The sequence below is a fragment of the Stegostoma tigrinum genome, chromosome 13 (assembly GCF_030684315.1).
Source record: "Stegostoma tigrinum isolate sSteTig4 chromosome 13, sSteTig4.hap1, whole genome shotgun sequence".
Lineage (NCBI taxonomy): Eukaryota > Metazoa > Chordata > Chondrichthyes > Orectolobiformes > Stegostomatidae > Stegostoma > Stegostoma tigrinum.
This window is the reverse complement of record NC_081366.1, coordinates 45,983,176-46,003,188: the sequence shown is the minus strand read 5'-3', so window position 1 is coordinate 46,003,188 and position 20,013 is coordinate 45,983,176. Positions and strand designations below refer to the sequence as shown.

The following is a 20,013-nucleotide window of genomic DNA, read 5'->3' as shown; positions in this document are numbered from 1 at the left end:
CCCAACCTCGTCCTGAATTCTACTTTATTAATATGAAAAATTTTATTCCTATTTACAATCTGACCACTAGTTCTCTTGATGCTATTTTTGATGAAATAGTTTAGCGATAAGACTACTAGAAGACGTAACAAACGTCACCTTTGGGTGTATTCGGGATAGCTTTAGCTGTCAATCACAGACGGAGGCCCCACCCTTCAATGGGGTTGGTTTGTATTGGCTGTCAATTACAGGCATGGGTCCCGCCCTTTGGAACGTTCCATCCGCCAACTGTCAATCACAGATAAGACCCACCCGTTTTTAGAGAGCAGGGGCCCGTATTTTTTAACCGTCATTCAGACTGGGCCCCACCCCACCATGGTTCTGGTCACGTGATATTGCTCCTGGCTTTGAGGAGTGATCTAGTGATGAAGTCGTTTTCTGCAGCCTCGGTACTCGATTTGACGAAGCCTCCGGATGTCGAGGGCTTTACTCCGTTACCCAAACTCAAGGAGGAAGGATTTCAAGAGAAGTTTATTAGGAAGACGAAAGAAAACCCGTTCGTTCCAATCGGTAAGTGCCACAAGCGTTTAGAGCACGGCGTCGAGCTGACAGCGATTGGATCAGGGGTGATTTAGAGTGGATAAAAACTGAAGGAACTGCGGATGCTGTAAATCAGGAACAAAAACAAGTTGCTGGAAAAACTCAACAGGCCTACTAGCATCTGTGAAGGAAAAAAAAGTTAACGTTTCGGGTCGGCTGAGCCTTCCTCATTTAGACTGGAATTCATTTTGGATTCTATTTTAAACTATATTTGACGGGACACGTAGAACTGAAGTTGGTTGTTGGAGCATAAAGATGAATACTGCTCATTACGTGTTGAATTTAACCTTTCTTTGTGTGCCTTATGCAATTCAAATGGTAAAAACATGTTGACTTTGGAACTTCTTAAATATATGCGAGTCTTTTGCTGTATACTGAATATAAATGAAAACTGCTGTAAGTTTTTATTTTGAAAAACATTTATAAAGGTCATTAATGCAGGTACTCCAGTAAGAAACAAAATTTTCTTACATAAATAGAAACTCAGCAAGTTTGACCACATGTAAAGAGAGAAACATTACTGTTTTGAGTCGGTGACCCTTTGGAATAAGTGTCTCGTTGCACTTGAAACACTAATTTGTTTGTGAGTTTTGAGAAGATTTGTAGCTCAGGTTGACGTTCTGGATATGAGTTTGCTCGCTGAGCTGGAAGGTTAGTTTTCAGATGTTTCGTCACCATTCTAGGTAACATCATCAGATAACATAGAATATCACATAACAACATATCTAAACAGATAAATAGAAAGCCGAACATAACACCAGCGCTTTGTCGGAGGCTGACTGATGATTTTACCTAGAATGGTGACGAAACGTCTGAAAACTAACCTTCCGGCTCAGCGAGCAAACTCTCATCCAGACTAATTTGTTTCTCTCATCACAGCTACTACCAGTCTTGCTGAATTTCTCCAACAGTTTAATAAATCAAAGAACTGCAGATGCTGGAAATCTGAAACAAAAACAGAAATTGCTAGAGTAACTCATTAGGTCTGGTAGCGCCTGTGATGAGAAAGAAGTTTGTGATAGTCATTTATCTAAAAATGACAGTGATATTGTTTCGATTTGAGGTTCTGACTTGTATCACATTGGTTAGCTTAATCAGGCTGAATGGTCTTAAAGTATTGCCACTTATCCATATGCTACTAAATTTATAAAAACTGAAAGAACTACGGATGCTGTAAATCAGGAACAAAAACAAAGTCGCTGAAAAATTCCGGTCTGGCAACATCTGTGAAGGAGAAGGCAGAGTTAATATTTTGGGTCTGGTGATTCTGAGGAGGGTCCTCAGACCTGCTGAGCTTTTCCAGCAACTTTGTTTTTGTTACTAGTGAATTTATTTTGTGATGGTCTTTAGTTTTGTTGGGCAATAAAGAAAATGGTAATGTATCAAAATTACTTGTAGAGGTCAAACTTGGGCAATGTGCAACAATGGGGCACTACAATCTATTTCACAAAACCTATTGTACAACACAGTTTCACTACACCTTAAGACAGTGACTGTGCAGTCTGTTATGTCTACTTCTGGACTACTTATAACTAACTCAGCTACCTCCACTCCACTAACTACATTCTGCAGTTTTTATTTTCAGATGTACATTTTCCCCTTGAAAACCATGTCTCTACCACCTTTTCAAGATGTCTTCCAGATCCTAACCACTGGCTTCTCATGTCACATCTAGTTCTTTTGCCAATCGCCTTAGGACTGGTTTCAGGACAGAGAGGATATAGGTTTCAGGTGAGAGGGGAAAGATTTAAAAGGGGACCTAAGTTGCAACTTTTTCACACATTGTCGTGCGTGTACTAAATGAGCTGTCAGAGGTGTAGAGACTGGTACACTTAGAACATTTAAAAGGCATCTGTATGTTTGTTTTTATGAATAGGTAGGGTTTAAAGGGACATGGGCCAAAGACCTAGATTTATTTAGGATATCTGGTCAGCATGGACGAGTTTGAAGGATCTGTTTCCATGCTGTATTCTATAAAACAGTTTCTTGCTAGAACCTTTAAAAATGTAGATACAGAGATAAAGTTACGTGAGTTGTAATTTTTCAAAATTCCTTGGATTCTGGAAAAGTGTCAGTGATGTGCCTATTCAAAAAGGGAGGCAAAAATTATAGTCCAATTAGCCTAACATCTTTTATTGGAAAAATGTTGGAATCATTTATTAAGGAAGTATCAGCAGCACACTTGGAAAACTATAATCTTAAACAAGCAGATTTGGCACATCTTCGCGAAATGGAAGTCATGTCTGACAAACTTAAGACTTTTTTTGAAGCAGTCTCAACCAGACTGGATAGAGGGGAACCAGTAGATGTGTTGCATTTGAACTTCCAGAAAGGATTGGTCTTATCAAATACCAAGAGTCCAGAGTAGGACACTGGCATGGTTAGCGAATTGGCGCAGAGACAGGAAACTGCATGGAGTTTAGAGGTTCTTTTTCAGATTTGGCAATCTGTAACCAGTGGTGTTCCTCATGGATCAGTGCTGAAACTAACTATTTACAAATAGATGTTGGTAAATTGAGTGGGCAAAATGTTGGCAAGTCAAGTATAATGTGGGAAAACGTGCAGTTCTTCTTTTTGGAAGAGAACAAAAAACAGTACTGTTTAAATAGAAAAATTGCAGAAAGCTGCAACACAAAGGGACTTGGGGGCACTTGTGCACTACACAGAAAATTAGCATATAGGTGCAGAAGATTATCAGGAAGGCTAATGGAATTGGCCCATCATTTAAAGAGTTAGAGAAGTCAAGTCTAACTGCACGAGTGCTGGTGAGACCACATCTGCAGTAGTTTTGATCCATTTTTTTAAGGAAAGATATTTCATTGGACGCAGTTCAGAAACAGTTCACTAGGATGATCCTCAGTATGAATGGATTGTCTAACGAGCAAGGTATGAACAGTTGGGATCCATTTATAATTTGGAAGAATGGGGAATGATCTCATTCAAATGTACAGGATTCTTAGGTGGCTTTACAGGGTAATGCTGAGATGTTTCCCTGATGGGGAGCCTAGGACCAGAGGGCATGGTCTCAGAATCTTGGAGTGCTAGTTTAAAACTGAGATGAAGATGAATTCCTTCGGAGGGTTGTGTGTCTTTGGAACTCCTTGCCACAGAACTGTGGGGGTGGGCTGGGGGAGGAAGGGAGATAGTGTCCTTGTGTATGTTTAAGGATGAGATAGTTAGATTGTGGATCAGCAGAGGAATCGAGCATTACAGGGAAAACCTAGAGGATAGTGGTTGTGAGGAATGTTGGATAAGGTGCAATGCTATTGAATAGAGGAGAAGGCTTATGGAACCAAATGGCCTACTCCTGTTTCTGTTTCTATTTCTTATGGTCTTACTAACTCAATCTAAACCCCTCACTAATCTGAACAAAACTACCACATTTTTCAAGAGAATAAAGTGTGAAGCTGGATGAACACAGCAGGCCAAGCAGCATCTCGGGAGCACAAAAGCTGACGTTTCGGGCCTAGTCCCTTCATCAGAGAGGGGAATGGGGAGAGGGTTCTTGAATAAATAGGGAGAGGGAGTGAGGCGGACCAAAGATGGAGAGAAAAGAAGATAGGTGGAGAGGAGAGTATAGGTGGGGAGGTCAGGAGGGGGTAGGTCAGTGTGGTGAAGACGGACAGGTCAGGGAGGTGGGATGAGTTTAGTAGGTAGGAAATGGAGGTGCGGCTTGACGTGGAAGGAAGGGATGGGCGAGAGGAAGAACAGGTTGGGGAGGCAGAGACGGGCTGGGCTGGTTTTGGGATGCATTGGGGGGAGGGGATGAGCTGGGCTGGTTGTGTGATGCAGTGGGGGGAGGGGACGAACTGGGCTAGTTTTGGGATGCGGTGGGGGAAGGGGAGATGTTGAAGCTTGTGAAGTCCACACTGATACCATTGGGCTGCAGGGTTCGCAAGCGGAATATGAGTTGCTGCTACTGCAACCTTTGGGTGGCATCATTGTGGCACTGCAGGAGGCCCATGATGGACATGTCGTCTAAAGAATGGGAGGGGGGAGTTAAATAGTTCGCGACTGGGAGGTGCAGTTGTTTATTACGAACCGAGCGGAGGTGTTCTGCAAAGCGGTCCCCAAGCCTCCGCTTGGTTTCCCCAACGTAAAAGAAGCCACACCCAGTACAATGGATACAGTATACCACATTGGCAGATGTGCAGGTGAACCTCTGCTTAATATGGAAAGCCATCTTGGGGCCTGGGATGGGGGTGAGGGAGGTGGTGTGGGGGCAAGTGTAGCACTTCCTGCGGTGGCAGGGGAAGGTGCCAGGTGTGGTGGGTTGAGGGGAGTGTGGAGCGAACAAGGGAGTCACAGGGAGAGTGGCCTCTCTGGAAGGCATACAAGGGTGGGGATGGAAAAATGTCTTGGGTAGTGGGGTCGGATTGTAGATGGCGGAAGTGTCGGAGGATGATGCGTTGTATCCGGAGGTTGGTGGGGCGGTGTGTGAGAACGAGGGGGATCCTCTTGGGGTGGTTGTTGTGGGGGCGGGGTGTGAGGGATGTGTTGCGGGAAATGTGGGAGACGCGGTCAAGGGCGTTCTTGACCACTGTGGGGGGGAAAGTTGCGGTCCTTGAAGAACTTGGACATCTGGGATGTGCGGGAGTGGAATGCCGCATCCTGGGAGCAGATGTGGCGGAGGCGGAGGAATTGGGAATAGGGAATGGAATTTTTGCAGGAGGGTGGGTGGGAGGAGGTGTATTCTGGGTAGCTGTGGGAGTCGGTGGGCTTGAAATGGACATCAGTTTCTAGTTGGTTACCTGAGATGGAGACTGAGGGGTCCAGGAAGGTGAGGGATGTGATGGAGATGGCCCATGTGAACTTGAGGTTGGGGTGGAAGGTGTTGGTGAAGTGGATGAACTGTTCGAGCTTCTCTGGGGAGCAAGAGGCGGCGCCGATACAGTCATCAATGTAACAGAGGAAGAGGTAGGGTTTGGGGCCTGTGTAGGTGTGGAAGAGGGACTGTTCCACGTAACCTACAAAGAGGCAGGCATAGCTTGGGCCCATGCAGATGCCCATGGCCACCCCCTTTGTCTGTAGGAAGTGGGAGGAATCGAAAGAGAAGTTGAGGGTGAGGACGAGTTCGGCTAGGCAGATGAGGGTGTCGGTGGAGGGGGACTGGTCAGCCCTGCGGGACAGGAAGAAGTGGAGGGGCTTGAGGCCATCTGCTTGAGGAATACAGGTGTATAGGGACTGGTCGTCCATGGTGAAAATGAGGTGTTGGCGTCCAGGGAATTGGAAGTTCTGGAGGAGGTGGAGGGCGTGGGTGGTGTCACGGACGTAGGTAGGGAGTTCCTGGACCAAAGGGGAGAAAATGGAGTCCCGATAGGTGGAGATGAGTTCGGTGGGGCAGGAACAGGCTGAGACACGAGGATGCCCTTCGTTCTCTCACACCACCCCACCAACCTCCGGATACAACGCATCATCCTCCAACACTTCCGCCATCTACAATCAACCCCACCACCCAAGACATTTTTTCATCCCCACCCTTGTATGCCTTCCGGAGGGACCACTCTCCCTGTGACTCCCTTGTTCGCTCCCTACTCCCCTCCAACCCCACCACACCTGGCACCTTCCCCTGCAACCGCAGGAAGTGCTACACTTGCCCCCGCACCTCCTCCCTCACCCCCATCCCAGGCCCCAAGATGACGTTCCATATCAAGCAGAGGTTCACCTGCACATTCTGCCAATGTGGTATACTGTATCCATTGTACTGGGTGTGGCATCCTCTACGTTGGGGAAACCAAGCGGAGGCTTGGGGACCGCTTTGCAGAACACCTCCGCTCGGTTCGCAATGAACAACTGCACCTCCCAGTCGCGAACCATTTTAACTCTCCCCCCGCCCCCCCCCCCCCCCCCCCCCCCCCCACACCATTCTTTAGACGACATGTCCATCATGGGCCTCCTGCAGTGCCACAATGATGCCACCCGAAGGTTGCAGGAACAGCAACTCCTATTCCGTTTGGGAACCCTGCAGCCCAATGGTATCAATGTGGACTTCACCAGCTTCAAAATCTCCCCTTCCCCCCCCACAGCATCCCAAAACCAGCCCAGCCTGTCTCTGCCTCCCTAACCTGTTCTTCCTCTCACCCATCCCTTCCTCCCACCTCAAGCCGCACCTCCATTTCCTACCTACTCACCTCATCCCACCTCCTTGACCTGTCCGTCTTCCCTGGACTGACCTATCCCCTCCCTACCTCCCCACCTATACTCTCCTCTCCACCTATCTTCTTTTCTCTCCATCTTCGGTCTGCCTCCCCCTCTCTCCTTATTTATTCCAGAACCCTCGCCCCATCTCCCTCTCTGAAGGGACTAGGCCCGAAACGTCAGCTTTTGTGCTCCCGAGATGCTGCTTGGCCTGCTGTGTTCATCCAGCTTCACACATTGTTATCTTGGATTCTCCAGCAACTGTGGTTCCCATTATCCCTTTCTACCACATTTTTCAACCTTCTCCAAGGAGAATAGCCCCAAACATTTTTTAAATCTATGCATGTCACCTCATAGCTTGAAATAATCTCATTATTTTCTGCACCGTCTATAGCTTCACATCCTCCAAAATGGGGCCTAGAATTGCATGCTACTCCAGTGAAGTTGAAATGGTGTGTTATAAAGATTCACCTTGACTTCTGTGTTTTTATACCGTATGCATTTGTTTTCAAAGTACTTAACATCCCACATGCCTTATTAGTAACCACTTCCCCAACCTGCCGTCTTCAACTCTGTGTGTGTGTGTGTGTGTGTGTGTGTGTATGTGGAGAGAAGAGAGAACATGTATATACACCTCCATCTCTTCTGAGCCGCAACATCCTTTATAATGTCACATTGCTCTTCCTACCAGAATCCATTTCTTAATACCTCTGTGCAGCACATTTGCAAGCTGCCCTCCTGCTGCACCCATGTTTGTGTTGTCTATTACAAACTTCTGCTAATTCTCAATACATCCAGGTTTTCAGTCATTTGCAGAAAATTCTTGGTCATCAGTTTAAACCAACCTTCCTCCAGGCAGAAAACAATCATTTTGAAAAGTTGTATTGGACTTAACACACTTTCTCTACAAATGTTTCCAAAACTGCCGAGTTTCTCCTGGCACTTCTTTTTAAAAAGCTTTATTCACCACTGTTTTCTGTTACTCAGCCAACTTCCTATCCATACTACTATTGTCTCTTTTTATATTTAATGGGTTTGAACTTTGTTGACAAGCCTTTCCTGTGGCACTTAGAAAACACTATATAGGAAGTACACGCATAGCACATCAGCTCCATTATTTTTTCCTGTGGAAATGGCTGAATTGGTCAGTTATGCTGCAGTATTGAATAATTTCTGGAAAATGCTTTAAATGGTGTGAAGTTATATCTTAAAATAATGTAAACTATTGCCAAGGTGTCAAAACAGTCACACCAGAAGCTTAGATAAATTTGAGGTTAGCTGGTTATTCATCTTTGTAAATCTCCTGAATTTAAATACAAAGAATATGTTTTAGCACGGCTGCCTTATTGGTGTAGCCAAATTTTTTTTTAAAAAAAGCAAGATCTGTTGAAGTTAATAACGTCAGATTTCTAAAAATTAATAGGAACACAGTTTTAACTTTGTATAATTCCCAAGGATTCATGTGCGTGAAGACAAAGTTTGAAATCCCCAGTTAATTTTTTAACATGTCTGAAGATAATTTTTTTCTCTTTCTTTTTTGTAGGAATGTTAGGCACAGCAGGTGCTCTTACTTATGGTCTGATCGCCTTTAAACGTGGCAAGACACGACAATCTCAGCTATTAATGCGAGCACGTATCTTTGCCCAAGGTTTCACTGTTGCTGCTATCCTGGTGGGTGTGGTAGCTACTGCACTGAAGCGCAACGTCTAAGTAGCTTTTCTGCTGTATTGGTCCAGGACCATCCAAAACCAACAAATGCAAAATAGTAATGGAGAATTTTTTTCTGCATCATGTTTAATGACAAACATGCATATGATTGAAACCTTCTTTGTAGAAATATAATTCAGCACAGTATTGATAATTTACATTTAGGGAGTTCTCAATACCAAACATATTTCAGTGAGTAATCAAAGCTACAGCATAACTGAATATTTCTGTTGAACGGAAAAACACACAAAGGGGTGATAGGCAGAATGTAAAGTAAAATTTGGAGTCCTAGACCATAAACAAATAACAAGTTTAGCACTCAGTCTTTTTTTTTGTTCTTCCCACCACCCTTTCACGTGTATTTTCTTCTGCCATGCACAATTCACATTTGAGGAGATAATTTTTTTTTTGCCTGTAACCTTTGCTGACTTGTGCTCGAGATGACTTGCTGTTTTCTGATTCACCTTGTGGGGAGCTGCTAGGCTCATCTTTGTACAGTTGAAGCTTGGTTTTGTTATTTGGAAATATGGACTTCCACATGCCAACCTACTGCACTTTTTTTTTAAAAAAAAACAATGTATACCATTGTATGTACAAAGTTGAAATAAAACAAGTTTGTTGAGGAGTAAACTGCAGCTACCAGCAGTGGTAGATGAAAAACAATGTCTGTGTACCTTTTTAAGACACCATGTAATGTATATTTTATTAAATCATAAAAAATTCTGTAGCGAACTATCTTATTGAAATGTGCTTCAAAAATTGTTTTGAAATGGTGTTTCAGACATGCAATGGATTATATAATTAAATATTTGTTTACCCATTGATAAAACCTGTGCACTTATTTCTTATTGCTGGCAAATTTGTTACACCTGCCCACTTGGTAATATCAGTTGTTTTTTTATGTTGAATATAGATAGCATTCCAAATTTTTTAAGATTTGTAAACAAGACAAAATAGATAAGAGAAGTTAACTGGGGAGAAAATAGCTGATTTTGTCACTTCCAACAGCCCATGTAGACCATATTTTGGTATCTTAAAATTGCAATGTGCTGCCAGAATTAGTTGGGTTTGTTGCTTGTATTTAACTTTTAGATGTATTGATGCTAAAATCTAAGCTTATAATTAAACACTGAGCAAGACCTTGATTTCAAGGGAAGGTTCAAAAAACCTCAATCCTGTTGAGACAACACATTGCCTGAACCATTGTCTACAATTTCACTTGACACTTTTGTCCTAGTCTTGTAGTAAAGGAGCAGGACCTGCTAATAGGCCCTTAATTATCCCTTCAAAACCAGTGCTCACAGTTTAAGGGTTAGGGGGCATACCTTTTTAGGGCTGAGATGAGAAACTTCTTCACCGAGAGTGGTGAGCCTGTGGAATTCACCACGACAGAAGGTGGTTGAGACCAAACCATTGTGTTTTCAAGAAGGTGATAAATAAACCTCTTACGGACCTGAGGGATAACAGGAAGGGGGGTATTAGGGTAATGGACTCAATGATCAGACATTATGATAATGAATGACAGGGCAGACTGCAAGTTGAATGCCTACTCCTGCTCTGATCTTCTGTATAAATGTATGCAACATTTTGACTGCGCAGCAATGTGAACTAAATGTTCCATGAAAATCAGACTGTGTGCAGGTTCCAACGATAGTTGCTGTGATTCTTTTGGCATTTGGATTTCTCACTATAGCAATCAACAGCTGACTAACTGGGTGACTGAATTGATCCAGAAGGAAGAGAGTAGATTTGAAGATTACAGTTCAATGGTTATTTGAATTACAGAATAGTTATACCATACGAGGTCATTCAGTACGCAAAAAAATGAAGGCAGCAGATGCATTGGAGCATCTCCAAACCCCATGATTCTGACTTAGAATTAAACTGTTACTTGTTCACTCATTAGTTGAAAACAGTGGAAGTTTTCTTGACAGCACTGTTACCTACACCACTGGACTGCAGTGGTTCACAAAGAAGGCTTGTACTTCTACAAGGGCAACTGAGGATGGGCATTAAATGAAGACCTAGCTAGTCATGCACACATCCTGTGAAATTTTAATACAGCCACTGTTTCTCATCATCTTGTAATCCTTGACTTCTTTTTTTCCTCCTCTGTGTATAATTATCCCACTCTCTTTAGGCATGATAGGTTTCATATTTTCAAGCAATGGAATATCAATCCTAACCACTCATCTAATACTTATTAGCCATGTGTTTTTCTCTAGTAAATAGCTGCAGAGATTTTGTTTGCTCCTCTAATGTACTGTCTTTGTGCCAAAGCGTGAATTTAACTTTCCAAATTCAGCCACATCTATGAGCCATTGATATTAAGTCGTTCTAATATTTGCACCTGGAAACCTATTATCTGTTCTGGACTGAAGGTGTTATCATTCATCAATACTTTTATTTTTCACCTTTCACTTTACATCTGTGCTGCTACTGTCCTATTTTTATTAAAACTTAAATTTTGTAGTTATGTGGCACTTTGTCAAACACTTTTCTAGAAGTCCATATATAACTGTATAACCTTACTTCATGTTTTAACCTATTGTTTAACTACTTTAAAAAAAAATTCCCTCCTGAGTATCATGAGAGTCTCTTGTATTTGTACCCATTTGTATTTGGCACGGTGGCTTAATGGTTAGCATTGCTACCTCTCAACACCAGGGACCCACATTTGATTTCAGTCTCAGGCAATCGTGTGGAGTTTACATAATCTGCCATGTCTGCAAGGGTTTCTTCCCACAGTCCAAAGACACGTAGAGTAGGTGGATTATCTCCAGGAAATGCAGGGTTACAGGGATGATAGTGATGTGGGTCTAGGTGTGATGCTGTTCAGGGGGCTGGAGTGGAGTCAGGGGGCTGAATGGCCTGCTTCCACTGTAGGGGTTCTGTAATCACTGACTAATGTGCTTGGCAAACAACATTGTATATTTGCAGCTGGTCTTTAGAAACAGTGTAATTTTAAAAATTCATGGTGGTTTGTCTCATTTCCATCCAATGCAAATTCATTGAAATAGTATAATACAAAAACAGTTTATGCTTTCAAACAAAAGCATAGCTTTGAGGTGGGAGAGGAAAAACAGTTGCAGACAAGATATCCCTCTGCTAGTGTTGATTTTATTACTAAATTGCCATTTCAAATGGTCTTAAAAAAAGTGTACAAATTGAGGGGGAAATCAGCTGGAAACTTGAAACAAAGAGCTGGAGAAACACATATCTAGCAGAACCTATGGTGACAGGGGCGGAAACAAAAAAAAATGCAGTGACTCTTTATCAACTCAAGTTTATAAACTTGTCTCCACAGATGCTGCCAAAGTTTGCAAATAGTACAAGGATGAGGAAACAAAATTTTGGATGAACGGACAGAATGACAGGACCAAACCTATAATACAGGTAGTGGTACCAGACTTAGTACCTACTGTCCAAAAGGGTGGTAGAAGAAACAAATTAAGTGTACACTTAAAAGAACATGGAGAGCAATGTGGATCCCCCTTGCCAAGTGGAATAACTTTAATGGCTCCAGAGACTCTCTTTACTTGGATGACATCCAAATTTACCAGTCCTCAAAACATGATGACTGAAGCAGCATTCGGACAACAGTACTAATGTTAGGCTTGCAGACCACAAACTTAGGTTAGTGTCAGGAGCAAGCCCTGCATATGCCATGTGCACATTTACCCATGCACAGTTCCAATTTCTCATCGCTCAACTTGTAGCATTTTAAGAGGGGCCTGATGAAGTCTCAATTGGACTATATTTCTTGCCTCTTAAATGTCATTTTACTTCTGAGTTTAAATGGTGTAAGAAGTCCAATCCTATATTTTAGATATTTTCCAATTGTTCAGAGATGTTATAACAAACTGAAGTAGGCACACTGAATCAGAAGCCCCAGTTCTATAACTTTAACAAGTTCAACTAATAGGCTATTTAGCCTCACAAGCCATTTGCTTAGAACAATGTACATCTCAGCTCCATTTACTGCAATCCATCAATATTAATGGGAAGATATGAAATTGGAGGAGGGCAAATTACGTCAGTATTAGGTAGGAGCTGGGGAGTGTTAAGTGAGAGGAGCTGTTATCAAGCAAGTCCACATTTGACATGTAGGAATTGTTTAAAGATTACTGATGAGAGTTCAAGGCTGATATGTTCCACTAAGGAAGAAGGACAAAGATGGCAAGGTAAGGGACCCCTGGATAATGACAGAGGTTGTGAATTTAAAAGGAGAAATGAAGCATATGTAAGGAAGCTAAAATTGGATAGACCCAGGAAGAATAAGGAAAGTACTTGAGCAGGAAATTAGCACAGCAAGGTGGTCTCATAAAATGACTTTGTCAAGTAGGGTTAAAAACAATCCTAAGCATTCTATAGAAAAATTAAAAACAAGAGGATAATGAGGGGGAAGATAGGGCCACTCGAAGAAAGAGGAAACTTGTGCTTTGAGACAGAATGTGTGAGATCCTGAATAAGTACTTTACATCAGTATTTTTCCAGAGGGATATGGAGGATAGTGAGATTTGTGTGGAGCATAGTAATAGGCTACGGCATTTTGAGAGCAAGGAGGAAGTGGTGTTAGATCTCCTGAATAACATTAAGGTAATAAGTCCCCAAGCCCAATACTGTCTACCTCAGGTTCTTGAGAAAGGTAGGAGGGGAAATTGTTGTGGCCTCGACCAAAATCTTTGAATCCTCACTAGTCCCCTGGAGAGGTCTGAGAGGAGTGACAAGTAGCTAATAGTGTTCCTCTGTTCAAGGAGGGAGAGAGATTTTCCAAGAAACTAATCAATTGGTGAGAGAGAGATTTTCCAAGAAACACTTGATTGGTGAGTCTCACATTAATGGTTGGGAAGCTATGGGAGAGAATTCTTAGCGATAGAATTTACACACGTGGAAAAAGCATTGTCTAATTAGCACAGTCAGCATAGTTTTGTGCAGGGCAGGTCATGCATACTAACTTGATTGAATTTTGAGGTGGTGACAAAGGTAATTGATGAGGGATAGAGCTGTGAACATTTGTGGATTTTAGTAAGGCTTTTGACAAGGCTCCCCCAACCAGAAGATTAAGATGCATGGGATCCGTACTGACTTGGCTACTGGGATTCAGATTTAGCTTGCCCATGGAAAGCAAAGGGTAGTGATGGAAGGGTATTTTTCAGGCTGTCGGTCTGTGACTAGCGGTGTTCCACAGGGATCCATGCTGGGACCTCTGCTGTTTGTGACATCACATGGATGAAAACAGATGGGTAGGTTAGTAAATCTGCAGACGATGCAAAGATCAGTGGAGTTGCAGATAGTGTAGAAGATTGTCAAAAGGATACAGTAGAATATTGCACAGGTGCAGATAGGGACAGAGAAATGGCAGATATGAGTTTAATCTGGGTGTGAGGTGCTGCAGTTTGGTAGATCAAATGTTAATGGAAAAGTATACAGTTAATGACTGGACTTTGAACAGCATTGTACAGCACATCTTGGGATACAAGTCCATAGTTCCCTGAAAGCAGTCACACAAATAGGTAAGGTGGTAAAGATGGCATATTGCATGCATGCCTGCCTGCCTTTATTGCTCAGGGAACTTGATAAAGGAGTCAGGATAGGGTGATGCAGTTTTAAGGCTTTGGTTAGGCTAGAATATTGCATTCAGTTCTGGTTGCCATATTACAGGAATAATGTGGAAGCTTGAGATGTTGCAAAAACAAAAAAAAAGCAAGTTAACTATCATGCTGCCTGGAATAGAAGCTATGAGCTGCAAGGAGAGGCTAGAAACACTATCATTCAAGAGAAAACAACCAAAAAGTTGAAGGGAGACTCGATAAAGTCTATAAAATTGAAATGCATACACAGGGTTGATAGTCAGAATCTTTTCCGGAGTTGAAATGTCTGATACTAGGGCCTCTGCAAAGGAGAGAGGAGTGAAGTTCAAATGAGATGCAAAGGGCCAAGTTTCTTTTTTCTTTATTTAAAAAAAAGCAGTAAGAGTTTGGAACTCACTGCCAGGGTGCTCGTGTAGGCAGATAAAGGGCATTTAAGGGAGTTTTAGATAAGCACATGAATGTGCAAGAAATAGAAGGATAAGGATCAAGGACAGGCAGAATGGTTTAGTTTCATTTGGTGTCATGTTCAGCACAATATAGTGACATAAAGGCCCTAATCAAATGAAATGAATCCAGTGATGTTAAAATTTAAATAACCCCATCTTAACTGAGTTTGCAGGGAGAGGGGAGGGGAGAAGAGAAGAGGAGAGGAGAGGAATCAGAGATTTGGAGTCAGGGAGGCTTTGTTCTTTCTTTCACAGAAAGTTATCACTACCCACCCTGCATTGATCTTGAACAGTGCCAGTAGGCCACTTCAGAGGACAGTTAAGAGCCAACCACAACATTGTTATGGGTCAGAAATCCCATACAGGCCAGATGAGGTAAGGATAGCAGATTACTAAACTTGGAGGGCAAACTAGATGGGTTTTTTGGGCACATGATACAAAAGGTCAATGTTATTGTGTGTAGCTTTATAATCAAATCATAACTTCACTTAAATTGTTCTAGTCAAAATTTGATTAGAAGTGTTTGCAATTTCTCTTTCAGCAATACTGGAAGATCTATTCTATTAGGAAAAACTGATTACAGCAGCCCTTAACCATCTTGTTTCAGAAGTATGAACCAGCTTATGCCATCTGACCTTGATTTTGCCTCAAGTCCCAGCAGTCTTCATTGGAGTTAGACAAAAAGCCAGACAGTAAGTGTAGACTGTAAATAGGTAAAGACCCTCTCAGCACTCCACTAGTCAACCTGCCAACATCAACATTTATCCATACTCTGGTTAATGAACCTAATATAATCAGCATCACCCCGACTCCAATTCCACAAGTTGCAACTTGAATATGAATATAGTGACATTTTATTAAAATCCTTCTGGAAATGCGAGTGTATTACATCTACAGGTCCTCTTGTCCACCTTACTAACCAATCTTCTATTCAAGTCTTTTTTGCCAGACTTTCAACTTAAGTTTGCCATAATCCTTCAACTAAAGCCATAGTTTGAGGATTCACATTCAATTTGATCAGAATGCATTGGTCACTGATGGGAAACATGTGAAACCAATTTAAATTATGGCCCAAACACTTCAGTTTATTTACTCAACCTTGGCCCAGTCTCCCCTCAAAACATCAATTACATAAGGAATAGGAATGCAGATAAGCCAATACTACCACCATTCCACATGATCATGGCAAATGCATCCTAGGCCTAAAGTCATTAATGTCAGATCACTGCAACACTAACATTTCGAAAACAAGTTTAAAATTCAACAAGAAAATTTTCAAAATAAACATGGATCTCAATTATATCATGATCACCGAACAAAGTGATCGCTGATGAAGGGTCTAGGCCCGAAACGTCAGCTTTTGTGCTCCTGAGATGCTGCTTGGCCTGCTGTGTTCATCCAGCTTCACACTTTGTTCTTGGATTCTCCAGCATCTGCAGTTCCCATTATCACTATTTGCCAAGAGCAAATAGCTATGATCGCTATTTGTCATTTTATTATGACATTACAAGTAATCCTCTCATTGCAGGACAGTAGATTTAAAATAGCATTGCCCCTTTTGCCACCTTGGTTGATATGGCCCAAATATAAGTCCAGACCCACTGCAATGTGGCTGACTTAACTGCCCTCTAGGCAATTAAGGATTGGGTGTAAGTGCTGGCCTCGCCATTGACATCCAGTCTCACGCTAAAAAAATAGAACCTATAAATAGCATTACCAAATTAGTAAGTGACACTGTCAGAACACAAGCTGTTGTATTTAAAACTAATACCCTTTTATTTCAAATGAATAGGAAAGGTAAAAAGGGATATGGATCAAATGCTGGAAAATGGGACTAGGTCAGTTTAGGATATCTGGTTGGTGCAGATATGGAGGAGTCACTCTACGTATTTAAACTGTGCCAAGTATTAACAGGCAATGCAGCCTGCCCCCAAAAAAAAACAGTAAACCAAAAAAAAGGAAGCATAAAAAAGTGGACAGCACTTGAGTTCCTGGTCATATTACTAAATCTTCCATCTGCTACAACAGGAATGATGGAAGAAATCAAATTGTAAATCAGGTATGGTAGATCAAATGTTTCCACACCTAGACGAAGTATAGCACCAACATGAAATAAATGTACGTCTACTTGGTCAGTAGATCACAATAATCTGACTTCCAAAGATCTGCTTAACATTTATCCTCAGGAAATCAAAGGGCACTCTTAGTGCAATGGTGGAAATGTTTTCCAACATTTCTGTTTACATACCAACTCCACAAATACGAATACATGGCATGAGATGAGGTGGTGTTTGTCCTCAAACAATTATTGCATTAAAATCATTTAATTCACTACATAAATCCAATTACAAAAAGGTGGATGGGTAATTAACATTTCTACCAAAAATGAACACAATCATTGCTTGAGGTACCTCAAATGTAAAAACAAAAAATTTGGTTAATTTTTTTTGATGGGGGGGGGGGGGGGGGGAGAGGGGGGAGAAATGAGTGCTTGAAGACAAAAATACTAAAAATTTTCTTTGAATGCAAGGTACTCTAAACATCTTTCAAAGTGAGTGGCTACACAATACTTAAGAAACATTTCAGTTCACACTCAAGGCATTGCTGTTACCCAGATATCTGATCTCCATGGGAGACGTTAGAAATTCAGCAACTTAAGTGTTGAGGCAAAAATCTACTTTCAAACATAAGAAATGCAACAAAGATAATTTAACCACACCACCCCCCACTTAACCTTCTGAAAATCAGCACACTCTGGCTGTATTAACATTAAGCTCAAGGAAGGGTGTTGTCTGCGGGTGTTGTCTTTTTTGGAAAGGTGTGCACATTTACATTGCAATACTTAAAAGTTACAAAACCAAATTCCTGTGCAAATATTCATAAATATCTGAGCAAGTTACTCTGGAACATGGTGTTTGCTAAACAAGCATAGCAGGAATCATGGCCCTCACACTCCAAAATCAGAAGGATGGATGACAATCTTGATGGGAAGGGAAAAAACCAAACTGGTTGGGTAAGAGCTTAACCTTTGAAATGAACCCTTCCCGTTTGAAGTAACATGCATTCTTCTGTGCACCCTTAGGAGGCAAAATGCTATCCATTAGACAGCTGGAGACTTAAAAAAAACAGGTTTGATAGGTGAACTGTGTAAGGGATAACTAAAGTGCAGCTTCACTTTCCAAACAAACACCTTGGAGATACAGCAAAACTGGCAGGCCCCTATACAAATGATTGAGGCACATCTATGTGGGGAAAAAGTTAAACCACAAGTTGAATTAAAGGTGGAATCACTTGGAGTTAGAAGCAGCTATCAAGTGATACAATCAACTGGAAGCAGCACAAAATGGCAAGAAAACATCCACCTCAGGCAGAAACAATGCATAGGAAGTGGAGACTGAAGCAAGTCTGGACCTGCCAATGGAATGAAGTAGAATGAGAGATAATGGGAACTGCAGATGCTGGAGAATCACATATATCTAAGTGTGGAGCTAGATGAACACAGCAGGCCAAGCAGCATCTTAGGAGCTGACATTTCAGGCCTAGACCCCTCAGACACTTTTCCTCCACTTGTCCAGTGTCAAAAGCAGTCCTATTTTCAAACCTGACCAAAACCACAACAATTTGTGTCTGCACTGTAGTGCTATTTTGTAATCAGAGGTGGAACTAAATTATTAGCCTCAATCAACCTCCCAGATTGAACCCTTAACAAAGGGGTAGCAATCCAGGTGGCTGGACTGCTATTTAAAAGGCATCACTATTTCAGTGGAAGTCAGTAACATGCTGGAAGCCTGTGATTTTTGAAGTTCATATGAATGATGAGTCATCACAAGGTCATATGACAAATCCACTGAATTTATTTGGATCATACTCCTTCATAGAAGGTAGTTACAGGAATCCAAGTAAGGTAGCTGAAGATGGAAACATCGCAACTTTCTTGTAATTTGCCCAGCCAAAATTGGCAAGCTTATGTGAATGGTTTCACTGCATTTATTTAAAACTCAACCAAGGCAGAGTAACTCCCTTAAAGGGATCATAGAGGCAAGACATTAGGTCTGAGACAGTTGTGACATGAAGGATGAGCTTAGTTTTCACCCACTACCTAGGCCCAGACAGACAGTATTTGAGAGGGGAAAGGGCAAACATCAGGATTTGATCTATTTAGCAAACTATTGGGACAAGGATTTTAAAAACTGGGTATCCAGTTACCCTAACTGTAAGAGAACCAACCAGAAAGAAAGATCAATAATGCAAGCTCAAATCTTGAGCACAGATGAGATTTTTTCCAAACCACAAACTGAATGGGGAGTTTAGTCCAGGCCAATCATGTTCCAAATAAACTAGTCCTACATACTTGACCTTGGCCTTTACCCCCTGGAAATCTTACCCATTTGTGTAATTGTCTGAATGGCACTTATTTTGTAATTACATCCATCCACCACTTCCTCTGGTAGTGGATTCTAGACCAACGATGGTCTAAAAAAAGGTTGTCCCACATTTCCTTTGGGACATTCTTCTCGTACCCTTAAATATGCCCCTTATTCTTGAATGCCCCCACCTCAAGAGAAAAGGCCTTTGCTATTCACTTATCTATGCAACCCCCATGAATTTAAACTCCAATAAGAACTCACTCAACCTACAATGAAAATATCTCAGGCATCACCATGTATAACCTCAACATACCAACTTTTATACCCAAAGGACTGAGCAATGAAGGAAAGCATCCCAAACATTTTATTTGTCACAAATTTCAGATTTATACCTGAGCCCCCAAGTCTGTTCAACACTATTTAGGGCCTGACCAATTGTACAAGTCCTGCCCTTGTTTTTAAGCAAGAAAGTGCAATACCTTGCATGCATCCAAAAATTAAACTCCATCTGCCACTCTCTAGCCCATTAAGCCAATGGATCTAAATCTTTGTAATCTTGACTGTTGACTATCACTAATTTCTGTCATTCAAACATTACCTCATTTGCATACAAACCATGTGATAAAAGTAGACCCAGTACTGATTGCCATGGAACATGACTGGTTGCAGGCCTCCAACCTAAAAACAACCCTTCACCATGTCTCCTAACAAAGCTAATTTGAATCCAATTGGCATGTTCACCTTGAACCCCATGTGATTCAATTTTACTAATTGGTCTACCATGCAAAACCTTGTAGAAGGCTTTACAAAAAGTCCAAGTAAACAACATCTTTGCACAAAACCGTGCTGACTATCCCTAATCATTATTTTCCTCTCAATACATCTATCTTTCAGAAGGACTCTCCTACTTATCCACCACTGATGTCAGACTGATTTATAGTTCCCAAGCTTTCCTTTGCTTTAAGGAATGGCATAACATTAGCCATTCTCCAGTTCTCAACCATGCTTAGATGACAAATATTTCTGTACTGTTTAGTAAAGTATGGCAGATTAGAACAAGAGGGCTGGAAAAGCAACACATTTGTACTGTGGAAAATTAAAGTCCAAGTCTATCTTGGGTCAAGAGCTGCAGAACCAGAAAAAAACTTAATTAAACCTAATTATCACAGGTTCCTGTCTCCA

General features: G+C 41.7%; 1 protein-coding gene across 1 annotated transcript; it reads left to right on the top strand.

The window, feature by feature from the left end:
• Positions 1-197: 197 nt before the first annotated feature.
• Positions 198-9,235, top strand: higd2a (HIG1 hypoxia inducible domain family, member 2A). Its single transcript, XM_048542967.2, has 3 exons — positions 198-210; positions 286-549; positions 8,261-9,235. The coding sequence occupies exons 1-3, from the start codon at positions 198-200 to the stop codon at positions 8,425-8,427; spliced, it is 444 nt and encodes a 147-aa protein (XP_048398924.2). The 3' UTR covers positions 8,428-9,235.
• The last annotated feature ends 10,778 nt before the right edge of the window (positions 9,236-20,013 follow it).